We start from the raw sequence: 22,339 nt of genomic DNA, 5'->3' as shown, positions 1-22,339 counted from the left end.
TTGTTTTGTTTTTGTATTTGCTAGGACTTACATTGTGACCTAGAATATGGTCTGTTTTGGAAGGGTTTCCATGAACTGCTGAGAAGAAGGTAAATTCAGCTGTTTTGGGGGTGAAATATTCTGTGTATGTCTACTAGGTCCATTTGATTTATAGCATTATTTAGGTTGGGAATATCTATACTGATTTTTAAGTTTTGATGACCTATCTGTTGGTGATAAGGGTGTATTGAAATCACCCAGTATTTTATTGGGATTTATTGGAGATTTAATGTCAAGGAGTATATTATTTTTAATGTAATTGTGTGCACTGATATTTGGGCCATATATATTTACTATTATTATATGTTCTTGTTGGATTGTTCCCTTTACCAGGATGTAGAGGTACATTTTGTCTCTTCTGATTCATTAAAAAATATTTTTTTAGTTGTAGATGGACACAATATATATTATTTATTTGTTTATTTATGTGGTGCTAAGGATTGAAAGCAGTGCTTCACATGTAGGCACGGTATTGCTGTGCTACAGCCCCCGCCCATGTGATTCATCTTTGCTTGAAATCTTCTTTGTCATATGAGACAGCTACTCCTGTAACCTAGGAGATGGGTCTCTTGTCAACAGCATATAGTTGGATCTCATGTTTTCATCTGTTCTTCTGTTTGAGTCAGCTTTCTTGCTGCTGTGAGCAAAAGACCTGAAAAGAAATATTAAAGTAGGAAAAGTTTATTTGGCGGCTCCTGGTTTCAGAGGTTCCAGTTCATAGATGGCTGACTCCATTGCTCTGTACTAGGCGGGAGATAGAACATTGCAGAAGAGTGAGGTAAAGGACATGGTACCAGGAAGCAGAATGAGAGAGACAGAGAGAGTGAGAGAGCTCTGGAAGCTCAGCTGACAAAATATATACTCCAAAGGCTTGACCCCCAATGACCCAACTGCTCTAGCCACACCCTGCTTGCTTATATTTATCACCCAGTTAATCCATACCAGGGGATTAATTTACTAATGAGAGTAAGATGCTCATAACCCTCTCACACATGAGCTTTTGGGGACACCTTATATCTAAACCATAACATCTGCTAATCTATGTCTTTGAATTTGGGGGTTGAGACCATTTATAATCAGTGTTAATGTGGATATGTGTTTCTGTTTTCCAGCCATTTTGATTTTTTGCTATTTTTAAATCTGCCTTAATTCTCATAATTGAATTATTCTTCTGTTGATCTTCTTATATTTAGCAGCTTTGGGATTTGTTTTTGGGTTCCTCTGTGTAAACTTTATCTTTGAGTATTATTTGTAGTGTGCTGTCTTGGTAGTCATAAAGTCTTTAATTTTATCCTTGTCATGGGAAGTTTTATTTCTTCCTTGAATTTGAAAGAGAGCTTTTCTAGGTACAACAATTTTGGTTGGCAATTATTTTCTTTTAGAGCTTGGAATATCTCATTCTAGGTCCTCCTTGCTTTTAGTGTGTGCATTGAGAAGTCAGAACTGAACCTCCTTGGTTTGCCTCTAAATATGACCTGATGTTTCTCTTTTGCAGTTTTTAATGTTCTTTCCTTATTTTATGTTAGACATTTAATTATGATGTGTCTTGGGGAGCTTCTTGTCTGATCTGGTCTGTTTGGGGTGTTGTATGCCTTCTGTATGTGGATATCTTATTTCATTTTGATATGGTGAAAGTTTTCTGTTACTGTCTCATTGAAATGTTCTTAATGCCTTTAGCTTGTGTCTCTATAATCTCTTCTATCTTAGTGATTCTCAGTCACTATGGTTTAGGCACAATCTGTAGGTTGCAATGTGACTGCTGGCTTCTTCTATTCTGTGATCCCCATTTGTCTATGCTTGATGCCACACGGTGTTTATAGACAGTCCCTGGGCACCTGCTGTCATTTTCTGGGCCAGAGATCTCAGTTTCTGCAAACTCTCCAGGAAACCTGGGCAATGTTTGGTTGGTTTCTGTTTATTAAGAATAATAAACTTAATCTTAATAAACAGATTATTATCTTTCTGTTTATTAATAATTATTAATCTTTCTGTTTATTAAGATTAATACCCCTCTATAATCCACAGTTTCCCCCAACCAAAAAAAGAAAAAAAAATTTCCTAACTTTCTGTCTGTACTTCTGCTCTACTCGGTGGCCATGGCCACCAACCAAGCTGGTACATCTTTAAAGTGTTATTTCTTCTGTTTGAAGTTTCTGTTTATCTATAGTTTCTTTTACAGCTCAATTATAAGTTTCAGTGAGTTTTCTTTGTTACCTATCTTGCTGAGAAGCAGTCATCTAGCTTTATAAGTCTGGTGCTAAGGAACTGTTATGAAGTTATGTCCTCTAATCTGCCATCTTCTTTCCCCATGATGGTGTCTTAAGTTGATTTACCAATTATATCTTTGTTATAAATTCCCATTTTCTTAATACTTAATTACCTAGATATTTTATTATCTCCTGAGGAAAAACCATTAGATTACAGTCAAGTGAAATGGCTTGTATTGTCTTCCACAGAATTTTATCAGGATTTTCCTCTCATTTTGCTTTTTAATATGGTTCATTGATCTCTATTTTAGTGTAAAGTTCTGTGTAAAGTAAATGAATTTATCAGTGATTTGCAATAACTATTACAACAACCTCCACCCATTATTTATGAAAGTACCAGATTAGCTTTGGTAGTAGTTTATGTATCAAATTAAGTTTGGTGAAAATAATGTAGTTTGTACATTATTAGTCAAAGAAACAGATTTCACATTTCAATTTTGGTATATTTCCTATTTACTTGGGAAGAATAAAATTTTATGACCTGTTGCAAGAATCCTTACTAATTAGAATTTAAGGATGAATTATATTCTTAAAGAAAATGAATAAAACTAAATTTTTTCCTCTGTTAATTTATCAACTATCTATTTTTTTTTTTTTTTTGTATTGGGGATTGAACCAAAGTCACTTTACCACACTTAGCTACACTCCCAGGTTTTTTTATTTTGAGACACAGTCTTCCTAAATTGCCCATGCTGGCCTTGAATTTGTGACCCTCATGACTCAGCCTCGAGAGTCACTGGGATTATAGCTGTGTGCTACTTCACCAGCAGTATTTTAGAAAATTTAAAATATTACAGTTAGAGACACAAATGACAAACTTTCCATTTATCTTTAAACAAGCCTGTGAGCCTCAAGCCAGTTCAGAATCTGTATCCTTTCATTCAATAGAGAAATAAAGTCTCTTTTGGAGCTGAGCCTTCTCGTGGAAGGAAGAAACTAGGGTCTCATTAACAGTTAAAGAGTTGAGGGGTTTTTTTCTGATTTGTTATACATGATAGCAGAATGCAATTCATTTGATATTACACATATAGAGCACAATTTTTCAAGACACTGATTATACACAAAGTATTTTCACACCATTCATGTCTTATATATGTACTTAGGGTAATGATGTCTAACTCATTCCACCATCATTCCTACTCCTTTGCCCCCTCCCTCCCTTTGCCCTATCTAAAGTTCCTTTATTCTTGTTATATCCACCCCCCCCACACACACACACCATTATGCATCTGCGTCCTCACACCAAAGAAAACAATTTGCCTTTGGTTTTTGGGGATTGGCTTGTTTCATTTTGCATTATATTCCTCAGCTTCATTCATTTACCTGAAAAATGCCATGATTTTATTCTCTTTTAATGCTGATTAATGTTCCATTGTGTGTATATACCAAAGTTTCCCAATCCGTTCATCTACTGAATGGCATCTAGGTTGGTTCCATAATTTAGCTATTGTGAATTGTGCTATTCCAAACATTGATATGGCTGTGTCCCTGTAGTATGCTATTTTTTAAGTCTTTTGGTAATAAACTTAGGAATGGGATAGCTGGGTCAAATGGTGGTTCCATTCCAAGTTTTCCAAGGAATCTCCATACTGCTTTCCAGATTGGCTACACCAATTTGCAGTCCCACCAGCAAGTATGAGTGTGCCTTTTTTCCCACATCATCGCCAACACTTATTGATGTTTATATTCTTAATAGCTGCCATTCTAATTGGAGTGAGATGAAATCTCAGAGTTGTTTTTGATTTTCATTTCTCTAATTGCTAGAGATGTTGAACATTTTTTTTTCATATGTTTGTTGATCAATTGTATTGTCTTCCTCAGAATTTTTTCAGGATTTTCTTCTCATTTTGATTTTTAATGGGGTTCATTGACCTCTTTTTAGTGTAAAGTTCTATGTAAAGTAAATGAATTTATCAGTGATTTGCAATAACGATTATAATAACCTCCAAGAAGGGTCTGTTCAGTTCCTTGGCCAATTTGTTGATTGGGTTATTTGTTCTTTTGGTATTAAGGTTTTTGAGTGCTTTATATATCCTAGAGATTAGTGCTCTATCTGATGTGCTTGTGGTAAAGATTTACCACATTGTGTAAGCTCTCAAGATTTACCACATTGTATAGGCTCTCTATTCACCTCAGTGATTGTTTCTTTTGCTGAGAAGAAGCTTTTTAGTTTGAATCCATCCCATTTATTGATTCTTGGTTTTAATTCTTGCGCTACAGGAGTTTTATTAAGAAAGTTGGATCCTAATCTGACATGATGGAGATTTGGACCTACTTTTTCTTTCATTAGGCGCAAGGTCTTTGGTTTAATTCTTGGGTTCTTGATCTACTTGGAGTTGTTATGTGCATGGGGAGAGATAGAGGTTTAATTTCATTTTGTTATATGTAGATTTCCAGTTTTCTCTGCACCATTTGTTGAAGAGGCTATCTTTTCTCCAGTGTACATTTTTGGCACCTTTATCTAATATAAGATAACTGAAGTTATGTGGGTTAGACTCTGTTCTCTATTCTGTACCATTGGTCTACAGGTCTATTTTGGTGCCAGTATCATACTGTTTTAGTTACTATCGCTCTGTAGTATAGTTTTATGTCTGCAATAATAATGCTACCAGCTTCATTCTTCTTGCTAAGGATTGCTTTGGCCATTCTAGGTCTCTTATTTTTCCCACTGAATATCATGATTGCTTTTTCTATTTCTATAAGGAATGTCATTGGGATTTTGATTGGGATTGCATTAAATCTGTATAGTGCTTTTGGTAGGATGGTCATTTTGACAAAATTAATTCTGCCTATCCAAGAACAAGGTAGATCTTTACATCTTCTAAGGTCTTCTTTAATTTCTTTATTTAGCATGTTGTAGTTTTCATTGTAGAGGTCTTTCACCTCTTTTGTTAAATTTATTCCCAAGTATTGTATTTTTTTATACCTTTGTTTTATTCATTTATTCTTATATGTTGCTGAGGATTGAACCCAGTGCCTCACACATGCCAGATGAGGTGCGCTACCACTGAGCTATAGCCCCAGCCCTATATTTTTTTTTTCCTGAGGCTATTATAAATAGGGTGATTTTCCTAGTTTCACTTTCAGCAGATTTGTCACTGATGTACAGAAATGCCTTTGATTTATGGGTGTTGATTTTATATCCAGCTACTTTGCTGAATTCATTTGTTAGTTCTAGGAGATTTCTGGTGGAATGTTTGGGTCTTCTAGGTATAGAATTCATTTCATTGGCAAATGGTGATGATTTGAGTTCTTTTTTTTTTTTTTTTCCCTATCCATGTCCCTTTAATTTCTTTCATCCATCTAACTGCTCTGGCTAGAGTTTCAAGAACTATGTTAAATAGAAGTGGTGACAGAGGGCATCTCTGTTTTGGTCCCGTTTTTAGAGAGAATGCTTTCAATTTTTCCCCATTTAGAATGATATTGGCCTGGGGCTTAGAATAGGTAGCCTTCACAATGTTGAGGTATGTTCCTGTTATCAGTAGTTTTTCAAACGTTTTGAGCATGGAAGGGATGCTGTATTTTATCAAATGCTTTCTTAGCATCTATTGAGATGATTCATATGGTTTTTATATTTAAGTCTATTGATATGATGATTTACATTTATTGATTTCTGTATGTTGAACCAACTTTTCATTCCTGAGATGAACCCTACTTGATTGTGATGCACTATCTTTTTGATATGTTTTTGTATTCGATTTGCTAGAATTTTATTGAGAATTTTTGCGTCTATATTTATTACAGATATTGGTCTGAAGTTTTCTTTCTTTGATGTGTCTTTGTCTCGTTTTGGAATCAGGGTGATATTGGCCTCATAGAATGTGTTTGGAAGTGTTCCCTCTTTTTCTATTTCATGAAATAGTTTGAGAAGTATTGGTGTTAGTTCTCCTTTAAAGGTCTTTTAGAACTCAGTTGTGTATCCATCTGGTCCTGGGCTTTTCTTGGTTGGCAGACTTCTGATGGTGTCCTCTATTTCCTTGCTTGAAATTGATTTGTTTAAATTGTGTATATCATCCTAATTTAGTTTAGGCATATCATATGCCTCTAGAAATTTGTTGATGTCTTCAATATTTTCTATCTTATTGGCGTACAAATTTTCATCATGGATGTTAATTATTTCAGTTTTCTAGAAGGAAGAGTTGGTTTTTTACATCTCAGGCTCCCAGAATGAAAGCTCTTAACACTTTTAATTTCTCTTAGACACTACCAGAATAAGGCTTAAGGAGTCTTTGTATTGAGATGGAGGCAAAAGGACAGTCACGGTAGATAGTGAATGATTGGGTCAGGAAAATTGGGGCTGATTCAGAAGGAAACAAAATGCTAATACCTCTAGGACACTTCCCCTCCTCTGGGACCTGTTGCCAGTATCACCTGCTTCCAGGGAATTGTTTAAGCAAGATAAGAGGAGGAGGGGACATGAGAAGAAAGGAACTCTAAAACCTATAAAATGTGCAGGGCACCCAGACTCCCTGGGACACCAGCTCTGGAATCCCTCCTCTTCAGGAGTCTTCCCCCACCATCTTTTTTTTTTTTTTAATTTTTAAATATTTATTTTTTTAATTGTAGTTGGACACAATACTTATTTTTATGTAGTGCTGAGGATCTAATCCAGGGCCTCTCCCATGCTAGGCAAGTGCTCTACCACTGAGCCAACACCCCTCCCCCCCCAATCCTGTAAATGAATCTTTTTGAGCTTGCCTCAGGTGTTTAATCTTCAACAATGGGGATTGGACAGATCTGATTTTCAAGACTGGTTTCAATGTGTTTCTGCCTAAAGGTGTTTCTTACTTGTTAGAGAAAGAAACTATTTTGCTGCATCTACCCCAGCCTTCCTAAATCTTAATTCTCCTACCTTCATCACCTCTAATAACTGCTACTTAATGAAATGTGTCTTCTTCCTGTCCTTGATTCATTTCTTTGCCAGCTTCCTGGCATCTTCAGTACCTAACTTCATATTGGCTATCATCTTTGCCCACATTTGTTGTGATAGCCCAGTTCTGTGGCTGGTTCTCAATAACAGACACTTAGTAATGATAACCTTAAAGCTTTTCAATAACAAAGCATATTTTATATATATATTTCTCTTTTTAAAATAGCATTAGTATATGAGATTGGATCTATTAATTTGAGAGTAGCATTATATCCTAAGCCTTTTTTAGCAAGTTACATAATACAGTATCTTTTGAAAGTTTTATTGCTACTATGGTACTTACTATGCTTGCTGTTCAAAAGCCAATAATTGAGAGCCAAATGATCAAGAATGATCTTGGAAAGAATCAGGTTTATTCAAGAGCTGGCACCTTGGAAGATGGAAGGAGGCTATTGTCCTTAAAACTACCTCTTCAGGACCTAAAGGACAAAAAGGGCTTTTCTGGGGAGGGAAAAGGAGGTACCTAAGATAAAGGGCTAGAAGGCTGTGTGCTGAGTGGGGTCTTAGTCATCCAGGGTGTGTATGTCCTGTTTTCTTCTTTTCCAGAATGTGGCAGTGGACCTCACCTCTTGGAGCTAGTTCCTATAATTCTTTTTAGGCAGATGTATTACTTTTCTGCAGGTTGGCCTCACAACAATTTACATGCTAGGAGAGCCATTATATACTGTGTTGTTTACTTGGCGTACTGGGTTTTGTAAATCTAAAGAAATTTAGCAGTTAACATTAAGCATTTGTGTGGCTTCTCTTTAGACTTTGAATGCTGGGAAAAAGGGAGGGGACATAATACTTAGTGCAAAAGAATTAGGGAGTAAGGGAAGGACTAAGGGAAGGAAAGAGATAGTAATTCTGCCAAGGGCTACTCCCAAAGGAGTGGTCACTGGAGACTTGAGTGGTTTAGGAGTAAAACAGTTTTCATTGGCTCTTTCTCCTCTACTGGCTAATACTATATACTCAGCTATGTCTATTGAATTATAATCACCAACATCTAAATTTAATTATTCTTTTTTGTTTCAGTAACATAAACCATGCAGGCACCCTTATTTCTGGTTTCCCATTACTACGTAAAACGTTTTTGAATTTTATTATTTACCCATAATCTAATAGAATATTTTATACCAATCATAAATTATTCAAAACAAGTAATACTACTATAGAAAAACCATGTCTTATGTTTACCCTCTACCAATTCTACTTGAACCAAATAGCATTTTTAGAATTTATATGTTGATTAGCAGGATCACATATAGCAGGTTAATATTAGGATATTAAATTTATTAGCTTTAGTGTACATAAAAAAGAAATTGTCACCTTGTAGTACCCAAAAGGCTTACTTTATATGTAATGTACTAGTTTGAATGAAGTTAAATACCTAAATGTTAATTAATATTAAAAAGTAATTATGAAGTTAATATGCTTATTTTCATGGTAACTTGCATGATCATTTCATTCTTCTTCTTTTTTTTTTTTTTTTTTTTTTTTTGGTTCTGGAGATGGAACTGAGGAGTGTTATATCTCTGAGCTACATCCCCAACCCTTTTTATTTTATTATTTGAGACAGGGTCTTGCCAAGTTGGCAAGGCTGTCCTTAAATTTGTGATCTTCTTGCCTCAGCCTCTCAAGTTGCTGGGATTACAGGTGTGAGCCATTGTGCCTGACCTGTATCATCAGAATTTTTTAAGAATTCCTAAAATATAGTAGGATTACAGCTGTGTTTCAGGATTCACTGAAATGGTATACAGTGCTTATTTCAGAGCCACTAATGATGCAGCAATGAGAATTTAGCAGGTTTTAAGCCTTTAATCCTATGTAATTTTTTGTTTCACTAACATAAACCATGAAGGCACCCTTATTTCTGGTTTCCCATTACTATGTAAAACGTTTTTGAATTTTGTCATTTACCCATAGTCTAATAGAATATTTTATATCAATCATAAATTATTCAAAACAAGTAATACTGCTATAGAAAAAAAACATGTCTTATGTTTACCCTCTACCAATTCTACTTGAACCAAATAGCATTTTTAGAATATATATGTTGATTAGCAGGATCCCATATAGCAGATTCACATATAGAACATATAAAAATATTTTTTATGTAAATAGTTAAAGCTCTGTACAATGTGTGGATTATTGATGTATAACAAGCATTGATATAATACTATAGAACTTGTATTTTCTAACTTTGGCAGTATTTGTTTTGCAGGAGAAGATAGAAGTAGAAATTATTTTTACAACTTGAATATGTAAAATTGCCCAATTGATATAATTTTTTTCACTATTACTACAAAATTGGCTAAAATTAATGCTCTTCTATCATAATGGACCAAGACAATTTACATTTAGTTTTCTTTGTCTTTTTGTTTGTTTTGTTTTATTTCCCTTCTTACTACCCACCCCCTCCAATTATTTCATGACATTTCAGTGCTTCAGAGAATTTAGATGAGCTCTCTTCCTCCAGTAGCTGGTTACTTAATCAGAAGCACAGTAAGAAAAGGAGAAAAGACAGGACAAGATTGAAATCTCCATCCTTGGCTATCATGAGTACAGCAGCCCGAACAAGGCCACTTCAGAGTTTCCACAAACGAAAACTCTACAGATTGAGCCCCACTTTTTATTGGACTCCACAGGTAAGGCCACCTTTGGGGGAAAAAAAAAACATGAACAAAGATTTCAACTGTCAAGTATATTTCACCCACAAGGGGATGTGGATTGTACATAGTTATTTAAAATAATAACATGTAGAAAACTTATAAATGGCGTAATAGATATTGATAATATGAGTGGTAATTGTTTAAACATAGCAGTATACTCTGAAATTTCTCACATCTCTAGGTTTTGTCATTGTTGTTATTTTAGTGTTGGGGATTGTACCCCAGTGCCTCATACATGTGCCCTGCCTGTCACTGAGCTGTACCCCAGCCCACCCACCCTCCAATCCTGGATGCCCCTGAATTTAGTTTTTGTGATATTTGGAAATTACCTAAGGGTGCTTTACCACTGAGCTACATTCCCAGTCCTGTTAATTTATTTATTTTGAGACAGGGTCTTTCTAGGTTGTCAGAGACCACCTTAAACTTCTGATCCTCCTGACTCAGCCTCCTCAGTAGCCAGGATTATATGCCTGTTACAGTTAGGCCCAGATCCTGACCCCTGCCCCTGTTAAAAAAACAAAACAAAACAAAACAAAAAAAAAAAACTCTGTTTTTATTTTGCTCAAACTAACTTGAAAGAAAATTAAAATGTATTTGGTAAGTGCAGTATGAAAAGAGAAATGTACTTACATATTCATCTTAGGAAAATTTGTTCAGATAAAGAAAAGAGCATATCTGTGAGTTACTTTGGCAGAAATGATATTGATCTCCTTTTTAGGATTGGTATTTGTTAATCCTGGTGACCATTTTTTTTCCTTCCTCTGGAAAGTTAGCACTAGAATTTTAGATTTTCATGTTTATACTTTATGTAATAAAAATTGCTTTATTAAAAGTATTCATTTGAAAAATCACATCTTTTTATCTGTAAAAAAAAATGATGAAGCAGTTCATTTAGTGCTCCTCTAACTAGGCTATCAGGGACAAAATAAGCTGTCTCTAGTTCTTGTGGTGTGACCTGCTTTCTTTCCCCTACTCTTTCAGATTTATTCCCTCTCTTCCACTATCCCTATCTTCCTTCCTTTCACCATTGCTCTCTTCCTTTTTATTTTTTGGTCTTGGGGATAGAACTTAGAGCCTTGTGCATGCTAGGCATAGATTTCTTAATAACATATCAAAGAAAGAAATTCTCCTTGATGCTATTATTTAGTATTAGTTCTGATTATTATTTCATTAACTATTTTAAATATATTTGCATAACAATAAAGATGTGCCATTTCATTAGGAATGAATTTTAAGCTTTGTTTTACTAAGCTCCAATTATAAATAGGAATGTGGATTCAGAAAAATTGATTTTATTAAAAGACATCTTTTTTACCATTAGTAAATGAGATAATATCAGACTCTACCAACCTGAAAATATTTTTAAATAATTGTTTTATTTCAAGTTTTTGCATATTAAATCATATTATTTAATATTTTTATATAAAGTTGCTGCAAACAACAGATAAGTAACATTTTTGAAATGTGATTTTTGTGATTTGATAGTCATAAATAGAATTGTCTAAAATACTTTACCCATAAATATACTATTATATTCTGACTGGAAGAAAGCTGCATAAATAATTTAGGTGGTTTGCCAGAGGTCATTAAAATAATTAATGTGTGCTATGATCATGTAAAATATTGGCCTGGGAAAGTGTGATCAATTTTAAAACTATAAGCAAACAAAAGCAGAAACAAGTTGTAGGTTATTTATTTTTCCTAGCAGCATACATAGTTTACTGCATTCCTATCACTATGCTGAGTTTTAATCATCAAATGTATTTAACTATGAGGTACTATTAATCCCACCTTCACATGCAAAAATTTAGGTTCAGGAAAATTAAGTAACTTACACGTAAAGTCACACAGCTAGCAAGCAATTAAATCTGACTTCAAAGCCCATGTTCTTACCCATTATATTGGTAAGAACAAAGATAAGGCTAGACTTTGTATGCCTGAAATCAGTAAGAGATAGTAGACTTTTTTTCCCCTTGAAGTACCAGGGATGAAACCCAAGTGTGCCCTACCAATGAGTTATATCCCCAACCCTTTTATGAATTTATTTTAAGACAGGATCTCACTAAATTGCCAAGGCTGGCCTCAAACTAGCAATCCTGCTTCCTTAGCTTCCTGAGTCACTGGGATTACAGGTGTGTGCAACCATGCCTGGTAAGATAATATGTTTGGAGGTTTATCTGGTTAGAGGTATCAAGATATATATTAAAAAGTTGGACTTTGAAAGATGAGCAGAGTTTTGAAAGGGTATGTAGGAAAGAAAATGCCTAAGTGGAACACAAATGAAAAATCTGATAGAGAATAGCAAGTGTTCCTACCCCTAGCATATCCCCCAAATTGCCAGACCAATAATTATTTACCTTTAGACACTTAAAATTTAAATATCATTTCTCTCAAGAAGCTTCCTTGATATCCCCAGTATAGGATATATACAGTTAATACCCTGTTTTAACCTCATTGTGTTGGACTTTGTGTCTTTATTGGTGAATCCACAGGGCCTTGAATAGTACCTGTCTGATAGTATGTGCTCAATAAATAATTGTTTAATACATAAAATTATTTATTGGAACATAAGAAGATTTCAAAGAACAATGGAGAGTAGGAACTCTTGCTTTGTGTGTTTCCTAGATTTGCCTACTTCAAGGATCTAGAACAGTGATATCCAGGAGAACTTTCTATAATGATTGCAATGTTCTATATACATTTATGCTGGCCAGTATGGTATCTGCTAGATACATGTTGTTATCAGCACATGAAACATGAGTCATGCAATTAAGGAACTGACTTATTTACGTACTTATTTATTGTACCAGGGATTGAACTCAGAGGCATTTGACCAATGAGCCACATTCCCAGCCCTATTTTGTATTTTATTTAGAGACATGGTCTCACTGAGTTGCTTACATTCTGAGCCACTAGGATTACGGTGTGCCATGGTGCCCTACTTCATTTTTTTTTTTTTTTTTTTTTGGTGGTGCCAGGCATTGAACCCAGGGCCTTAGCACATGGAAGGCAAGCACCACTGAGCTATATCCCCAGCTCTCTATTTATTTTTATTAATTAAATTTACATAACCACATGTGGTTAATGGTTATCCAACTGGACAACACGGGACTAGACTCAGATTTACCCTGACAACAACTGATGTATCTAGCATTTATACCTTGTTTTCTAATACCATTCCCCACTAAAAGGAACCAGAGAATTTTGGAGAAATGACTGATCTCTAGGGGGCAAAAAGGATTAAGATTAGCCTGGCACATCTTAATGTTATCAGAAAGCAAGAAGGTATTCAAAACAAAATGATGGAGGCATGTTGAAAGAACACAGGAGCTAGGTTGAAGAGGTTCCTCCTGGCCAAACCTCGGACTATTTGCACTTCAAAATAATTAAGGGTAGTATTGAAAAAAGAGGAACTGAGAGTTCATATTAATAAGATATAGATAGGAAAGCTGACTAGATTAATGGAGAAAATTGAGGAATTTCTATATGTAGGATACTGATAATATATGGAATGAGTGATAAAATTAGAGAACCATTTTGCAATTGTCATAGTAAAGACTGAGCAAGAATCATCAATGGAAAATAAATAAGGAGTTTGATGAGCAACAAGATATTTGCATGGGGCTGAGGTTGTGGCTCAGCAGTAGAGTGCTCACCTAGCACATGCAAGGCCCAGGGTTTGATCCTCAGCACCACATAAAAATAAATAAATAAAATAAAGGTACTGTGTCCAACTACAATTAAAAAATATTTTTTAAAAAAGGTATTTGCATGGTCCTACAGTACACCCTACCCCAGTTTCCAGCGGACTCATAACAACTTTATTATAGAAAACAAGCTGGGTATAAGGGGCACTCCTGCAATCCCAGCAACCAGGGAGGCTGAAGCAGGAGGATTGCAGCCTGGACCACAAAAAAACAAAAACCCCAAAACAACAACTTTAAAAGGGTAGGGGATGTTGCTCAGAGGTAGACAGCCCCTGGGTTTAATCCCCAGAAGCACACACAAAGAACTTGACAATACTTTGCATTATCAAAGTTGTCTATGAGAAAGATTCAATATCATGCTGGGATTAGAAACTTCAGTTTAATTATGAGATAATATCAAATGAAGCCAAAATCAGAAACATCAAGGAACCAGGAGAAGGGAGAGCATGATGGAGACCAGGCAGAGATACACATGAGAGAGTTTATTTGTCAGAGCTGACAAATAAAGGCACATCCCTCCATAGTGGAGAGGGGCAACACAGGCTTGAGTTCTGGGGCTTTTATGGGGCAGGCTCAGAGATTAGAGCCTGGTGGGTCCCAATGTGGGTGATTAAGGGTAGGGCTTGTATGAGGGAATGGTAATACACCCTTGGGCAGGAAAATAATGGGTGTTACTTAGGATGGCTGCCCAGATGCTAAACAAGGATCTTACATAACTGGCTGGACTGGACACATTGGCACATGCCTATAATGTAAGCAACTAGGAAGACTGAGATAAGACTGCAAATTTGAGGCTATCTTGGAATACTTAGCAAAACAATGTCTTACAATTTAAAAAATGGGGGGGACATGAGCTGGGACTACAGCTCAGTGTTAGAGTGCCCCTGGGTTTAATCTCCAGGACCACAAAAAAAAAAAAAAAAAAAAAAAAAGAGAAAGAAAAAGAAAACTGGTATTTCAAAAATGTCAATGGCATGAAAGCCAAGAGAGGCCAAATAATTGTTCTAAATTGAAAGATAGATGAAAAAGATAGAGTATAACTGAATTAATTTATGATTCAGAGCAGAATTACTTTGGGGGGAAAATAAATTCTTGAGAATTGTGAAATTGATGGATTAGACAAAAATAGCTAGGTTGAATTTCCTATGAATTAATGAATGTGATAACTTTTGCAGTTATATAAGAAAATATACCTTTCCAGGAATTATCCATTGAAATATTAAGGGTTAAAGTGGCTACCTCACCTATTATATATAATAAAATAACTTGTCTTTAATGCATCTAGAATGATATTAACTATGTGTCATACATGGGAGAACTGAGAAAATAACCATTTAAATAATTTTCTATAGAAATTAACTCTCCAGTAGAATCCTGGTTGAGAAAAAGGCAATGGAGAGAGGTGGAAGTCTTCTGGTAGTAGATAGGAGATAGTAGTTGGGACTGATCATCACTGCTGTTTCTACAGCTAAGGGAAAATTGTGTAAATTTTAAAAACTTATATTAAAGACATTTATAGAACTCCTGGTTTCACCTCTAATTTGTAAAGAAATTAGAATTCATCACTCCTACCCTTAGAGAAAGAAAAAGGTGAACAAATTGAAAATCAGTGCCTTTACATGGGCCAATCAGAAAATTGAGATTGCAAGACAAACTGCTTCCCTGAAATATGGAGAGACAGGAAAATCAAGAACAAGGCCAGGGCCAGGGCCAGGACTGTGGCTCAGTGGTTGAGCACTTGCCTTGCATACCTGAGACACTGGGTTCTATCCTTGGCACCACATACAAAAAATAAATAAATGAAATAAAGATACTGTATGTGTGTGTGTATATGTGTGTATATATGTGTGTGTGTGTGTGTGTGTGTGTGTGTGTGTGTGTGTGTGTGTGTATATATATATATATATATATATATATATATATAGAACAGGGCCAAGAGTTAACAACTATATAAATCAACGGTAGGAACACTGAAATGATAGTTTCAACAAATTGCTTGAGGCTGAATATTGATTCGATTGAGTCTGAGAAACTCCTGGGAACAGCAGTCTCAGGTGGGCTCCAACCCTTTCATGAACTTTACCTCTATACATCCTACTAGGTTCTCCCAATAAAAAGCCAAGAAACACCTCTGGTGGCTCTAGCATGGAAGAGAAGAGTAGCCACTGTAAAGTAAGTCTAGGACATTCTCTCATTTTCAGGGAAAAAGCCTTTATCAGAGCCTTCTGGTACTTGGAGGAAGAACATTTCTTATACTCCTACTCTTATATCCTCCTAAGGATATACTTATATCCTTCTCTCACTTCAGAGAAATAAAAGCAGAAAATAAACATTTATTAAGGTTACAGCTCAGGGACCCAGACAAATTAAAAGGCTGAGATTTAATCTTAAGATTAAAGAATGATTCCCTTCCCCCACACTATACTTCCACACCAGCAGCACTCCAGTACAATAACTGTGGATTACAACTATAAGGTATATACTCCCTAAGGAGGAGTACTTAATGAAGTAAGAAGTGAAAAAGGAGAAAAAAAAAACAAGGATCCTAGAGGAATTTGAAATCTCTGGTACCTATAGCAACAGCTAACATTAAATACAGCCCAACTCTTAGATTAACTTCAGTTATGAAGTTAATGAAGGTTTATTTACTTCAGTTTCCTTTACATGACATATTATGTCCCTCTTCCAACAAAAATTCACAAGTCATGCTGAGAAAAACACACTCTGAAGAGTCAAAGCAATTATTAGAATCAAATTCAAATATGACAAATATGTTGGAATTGTCAGACATAAAATCTTAAATACTTATGATTAAGATGTTACAGGCTTTAATAAATAAAGTAGAAAACATGCAAGAATAGATGGGTAATATAAGCAGAGAGATGGAAACTCTTAAAAGTAATCAAAAGTTAATGCTACAGAGCTGGGGTTGTGGCTCAGTGGCAGAGCGCTTGACTAGCACGTGTGAGGCACTGGGTTCAATCCTTAGCATCACATAAAAATAAATAAATAAAAATAAAAGCATTGTGTCCATCTACAAATAAAAAAATATTTTTAAAAAAGTTAGAAAAACTAACCTAAATCAGACATGCTTTTAATGGGCTTATCAAGTGGTCTAGACATGGCCAAGGAAATATTAGTATACTTAGATTGCTCAGTAGAAACTTCACAATGTGAAATGCAAAGAAGAAAACCAGAACATTACATCTAAGAATTTTGAGATAATTTCAGATGGTAAATTGGGTGAAATACCATAAAGGAAAAGAATAAAACAGAACAAGTATTTGAAATAAAAATGTATGAGGGCTGGGGATATAGCTCAGTTGGTAGAGTGCTTGCCTCACATGCACAAGGCCCTGGGTTCAGTTCCCAACACCCCCCCCCAAAAAAAAAGAAAGAAAAAAGTTGATGAAAATTTTCCAGAATCAATGACAAGCACCAAACCACACATAAGAAATTCAATCAGAAGAATGTAACAGAAAAAAAAAAAAGGTATACTTAGACGCAACACATTCAAACGGTAGAAAGCAAAAACCAGGAGAAAAATTTGAAAAGAGCTAAGAAAAAGACTTTACTTATGAAGAGTATGAATAAGACTTAATTCCAACTTCTTGTCAGAAATTATATAAGCAGAATGAGGAGGGAATGAAATACTTACAATGTTGAAAGATGGAAACAAAAATAATTGTTTTCTCCCAAAAGGTACATGTATGCCCCGACTCATGGTAACTTAGGAGTGTATCTTATAGATTGAACTGTGTCCCTAAGAATTCTTATGTTGAAGTCCTAAGCCTTAGCACCTCAGAATGTGACCTAATATGAATAGTTTTTGCAGAGGTAATAGATGAGGTGCTCATGGTAGGCTCTAAAGCCAATATATCTGGTGTTCTTATAAAAAGGCTGAAGTTGGATACAGATAAATATTTACAGAGTAAACATCATATAAAGATGAAAGCAAGTCAGAATGATGCTTCCACAAAGTAAAGAACACCAAAAATTGGCAGTAAACACCAGAAGTTAGGAGAGAGACATGAAACAGATTCTTCTTTGTCTTCAAAAGGAATCAACTCTGATGAAACCTTAACTATGATACAGTAGATTTTTATTATTTAAGCTACTCAGTGATTACAGAAGAGCTAGCACATTGTTACAGTGAACTTTGTCAGTAGAGTCTTTGTACTTGTAGTTAAGTGAAGGATCTTAATAAAGATAATTTAGGATTTAGGATGAGCCTTAAATCTAGTGATTCATGTGTTTATAAAAGAAAGGAAGGACAGATTGATACACAGAGAAGAAGGCTATGTGAAAATTAAGACAAAATAGAGTTATGCTACCACAAATCAGAAAATACCAGGAGCCACAGAAGCTGAATGAAGCAAGGAAGGATTCTCCCATATAACCTTCAAAGGGGATATTCTGACAACATTTCAATTGTAGGCACATGGTGTCTAAAACTGTGAGAGAATCAATTTCTGTTGCATTAAGACACTCAATTGATGGAAGTTCGCTATAGTAGTTCTAGGAAACTAATAACAGTTTGGTACCAGGAATTTAGGGTGCTGCTGTAACAAATACCTAAAATTGTGGAAGTGGCTTTGGAATTGGATAATGGGTAGAGAATGAAAGAATTTTACGGTGCACAGTAGGAAAGGCCTAGCTTCTTCTGAGAGCTCAGAAGGAAGGGAGAAGGATGAAAGACAAAACTGCTATCATTTTGGAGAAACTATGTATTTATTGGCAGGAACAGAATGTTACTAGACATTTGAATGTTAAAGGCACCTTTGTGAGATTTCAGAAGGAATTGGGGAACATATTATTGGAAACTGGAGGAATGGTGACTGTTGTTTTGACGTTGCTTACAGTAAAATATGAGAGAAAAGGGATAATTGAGTAAGGAACTGGTAAGTAAAAAGGAGCCAGAACATCATGAGTTGGAAAATTCTCAGTCTACTATAAAAAAAAATGATATAAAATGCTCTGGGAGAAACCAGAGCATGGACAAACATTTGCTGGAGATATGGGGAGTATAACTATTGTCCTATCAAGCATCTCAGCAGAAGCTAGGAATAGAGATAAGGTTAGCCATAGAACACTCTTGTCTAATGAAATGGATCCCCTTGATATATGTGGTATCCTACAAGGTTTTTGGAGCATTTATACCAGCAGAAATATTATCAGCTTAGACTGAAAGAGACAGAGATTAAATGAAAGATTTTCAGACCTCTAAATTTTTGTAGACAGGAAATGGACTGATAGAAATACTCAGTTTCAAATTACCCTTCAAGAAAAAAGAAGGCAAATCATAGGCCTAAATGTGAAAGAAAAGCAGTAAAGCTTCTAGAAGAAAACAGGTGAAGATCTTGCTAAGTTGCCCGGACTAGCTTCAAACTTGCAAACCTCCTGCTCTAGCCTCCCAAGTTACTGGGATTACAGGCATGCACCACCACACTTGGCTCAATAATTTTTTTATTTTAAACTTTTTTAAATTGATGAATTATAATTATACATAATAGTGGGATTCATTGTGACATATTTATACATGCACGTAACATAATTTGGTCAATATCATTCCCTAATACCTCTCTTTTTCTTTCCCTCCTCCCCCCACTCCTCTCCTTCCTCCATTCTACTGGTTTCCTTTCTATTTTCATGAGATTTGTTCCACTCCCCCCACCACCCGGCCCTTTCTCTGTAGTTTCCACACATGAGAGTAAATGTATGACCTTTGGCTTTCAAAGTCACTTTGTTTTGCTTAACATAATGTTAAGCAAACATAATATTCTCAAGTTCCATCCATTTTTCTGCAAATGACATAATTCTTTATGACTGAAAAAAAACTCCGTTGTGTATATATACCACGCTTTTAAAAATCCATTCATCTGTTGATAGACACCTAGGCTGCTTCCCTTATGTGGCTATTATGAATAGTGCTGCTATATACATGTGTACGCATATATGATATTTTATTCTGACTTTAATTCTTTTGGATAAATAACAAGGAATGGTAGAGCTGAGTCATATGGTGGTTCTATTCCCATTTTTTTGAGAAACCTCCATAGTGTTTATACTAATTTACCTTCCCACCAACATTGTGTAAGTGTTCCTTTTCTCCTACATCTTCCCAGCATTTATTATTATTTGTATCTTTAATGATTACTATTCTAACTGGAGTGAGATGAAATCTCAGTGTAGTTTTGATTTGTATTTCTCTGATGGCTCAAGATGTAATTTTTCATATATTTGTTGGCCTTTGTATTTCTTCTTTTGAGAAGTGTCTGTTTAGCTCATGTGCCCTTTTATTGATTGTATGGTTCACTTTTATGGTGTTAAGTTTTCTTGAGTTCTTTTTATATTCTGGATATTAATCCTCTCTTGGAAGAATAGCTGGCAAACATTTTTTTCCATTCTGTAGACTCTTCTTCCATGTTTTTGTTTCCTTTCTCTGCAGAAGCTTTTAAATTTGATGTAATCCTATTTATTAATTATTGGTATTATTTCCTCAGTTTTAGGATTCCCATTGAGTCATTGCCTGAGTCTGTATGGTGGAGTATTAACTCTACGTTTTCTTCTAGCAATTGTAAAATTTTGGTCTAATACCTTGATCCACTTTGAGTTGACTTTGTATAGGGTGCAAGATAGAGATCTAGTTTCATTATCCTACATACAGATACTCAGTTTTCCCAGCACCATTTATTAAAAACACTGTCTTTTCTCCAATGTACCTTTTTGATGCCTTTGTCAAGGATTAAATGACTGTATCTGTGCAAGTTTCTAAGACTGGAAAACTTTAGTTCTTCTCTTCTAGTTGAATCACATCTTTTGTTATCCATTTACCCTACTGGGACACTTTATTCTTAGAGAACCTATTTTTGGTAATGTTGCTTGATCTACATAAAGCATAAATGTATCTTTAGGTCTGAGAAAATGTATGGCAGACATAGATAAGAGGCAAAAATATTTTCTGGAATAATACTTTAATATAATTCTTAAAATGTAAATATAGCTAATAGATTCCTTAATGTAAAATTTCACTCACAATTAAGAATTAAGGGGAAAAGGCTGGGCAAGGTAGTGCATGTCTATAATCCCAGCAACTTGAGAGGCTGAGTCAGGAGGATTGAAAGTTCTAGGCCAGGCTTAGTAATTTAGTAAGACAATGTCTCAAAAAATAAAAAGGACTGGGGATGTGGCTCAGTGGTAAAGCAACTCTGGGTTCAATCCCCAGTACCAAAAGAAATTAAGGAAAAGAATGTTTCTCTGACTGTAATATGCTTTTTTAGATCCTTTTTGATACTCTGATTTCCCAATGACCATGCAATCTTAAACCCTATACTATTGGCATCTCAGCCTTAGATGACAGGAGCCACCCTGATTAACTCCTGGCAAAGGGAGTTCTCTGTCCCAGTGGAAAAGAACAGGCTTCTAGAATCCAAGGTAAGAATTCCCAATACAGTTTTCAATAAAAGTAGGATGTGATTAGGCATACAAATAGCTTATAGAAGATGCTAACTGCAAAAAATAATTCTATTTAATTAGGCCAGTGGATTTATTATATTGTAAGAGTATAGTTTATAAACCTAAGTGTCAGGAAATTTATTCAGTTATATTAGAGATTATTTTTTATGAACTAGACATGGCGAGCTCTTAATTACCTTCCTCTATATTGGTGGGTAGTAATAATGGCAATCTCTTTCCCTATTCATATTTGCAGCCTCTAAGCAAAAATTATAAATCACTGCAATACATATATCAGGAATATGATATAGTCATAATTTTTTTTAAAAAAATTTGTAGTTATAGATGGACAGAATGCCTTTATTTATTTTTATGTGGTGCTAAGGATCAAACCCCAGTGCCTAACACATGCTAGACCAGTTCTCTGCTACTGAGCTACAGCCTCAGCCCCCAGTCATAATTTTTAAATGAATGGAATTTTACTTTCAGGATCCTCACTTGTTTTTTATCATTCCCTTTCCCATGGTGTTTCCCTCTGCCCTGATATCCAGTGTTCTTATGTAAGCTTCCTACTTACCTATGATTTTCTTTAAGACCTTCAACTTATTATTTTTTTTCCTTTTCTTCTCTTTGTTTATATACAAACATCATTAACTTTTTTTTATTAACTTGTTCTGTTATTAAGTGAACTTTTAAATCTCTGGTAAACTATTTACCAATAATACTGTCACTCTGAAGAATACTCTTTGCATTTTAAGAAGATAATCTGGTACAAATATGGAATTAAATTTTAAAAAAGCCATGTAAAGACCATATAATGCTGGTTGGGAAACTTAATGCAGGAAGATTGTTTTCATTGTTCATAAATTTTATTTATATTACTTTTTTTTCTTCTTGATATTGGGGGTTGAACCCAAAAGCACTATACCACTGAGCTAAATCTCTAGCCCATTTTATTGTTTAAGATAGAGCCTTGCTAAGTTGCTTAGGGTCTTGCCAAGTTGCTGAGACTGGCCTCAGTGTTGCGATACTGCCGAGCCTGGGTGGTGCACACCTGTACTCCCAGTGGCTGAGGAGGCTGAGGCAGGAGGATTGCAAGTTCAAAGCCAGCCTCAGCAACGGTAAGGTGCTAAGGAACTCAGTAAGACCCTGTCTCTAAATAATACAAATAGTGCTGGGGATGTGTCTCAGTGGTTGAGTGCCCCTGAATTCAATCCCTGGTACAAAACAAAAACAAAAACAAAAAAAGTTGCTGTCTTCCTGCCTCAACTTCCTGTGTTCATAAATTTT

At 35.2% G+C, this 22,339-nt stretch overlaps 1 protein-coding gene across 7 annotated transcripts in view; it reads left to right on the top strand.

Annotated features, from left to right (window-relative positions):
* KANSL1L (KAT8 regulatory NSL complex subunit 1 like) overlaps positions 1 to 22,339 on the top strand; it is a 142,099-nt gene that overhangs the window by 80,884 nt on the left and 38,876 nt on the right. For 5 of the 7 annotated variants that reach the window (XM_081262506.1, XM_081262505.1, XM_081262509.1 and 2 more), the window contains one exon: positions 9,659 to 9,863. In XM_081262506.1, coding sequence (XP_081118632.1) covers positions 9,659 to 9,863 — 205 coding nt within the window. The remainder of the gene's footprint in view (positions 1 to 9,658; positions 9,864 to 22,339) is intronic. The other 2 variants (XM_081262511.1, XM_081262510.1) reach the window with 2 other exon arrangements.

This window comes from Spermophilus citellus (assembly GCF_964194105.1).
Source record: "Spermophilus citellus genome assembly, chromosome: 11".
NCBI classification, from domain to species: Eukaryota; Metazoa; Chordata; class Mammalia; order Rodentia; family Sciuridae; genus Spermophilus; species Spermophilus citellus.
Note: the sequence above shows the minus strand (reverse complement) of the source record. Positions and strands in the feature narration are given on the sequence as shown.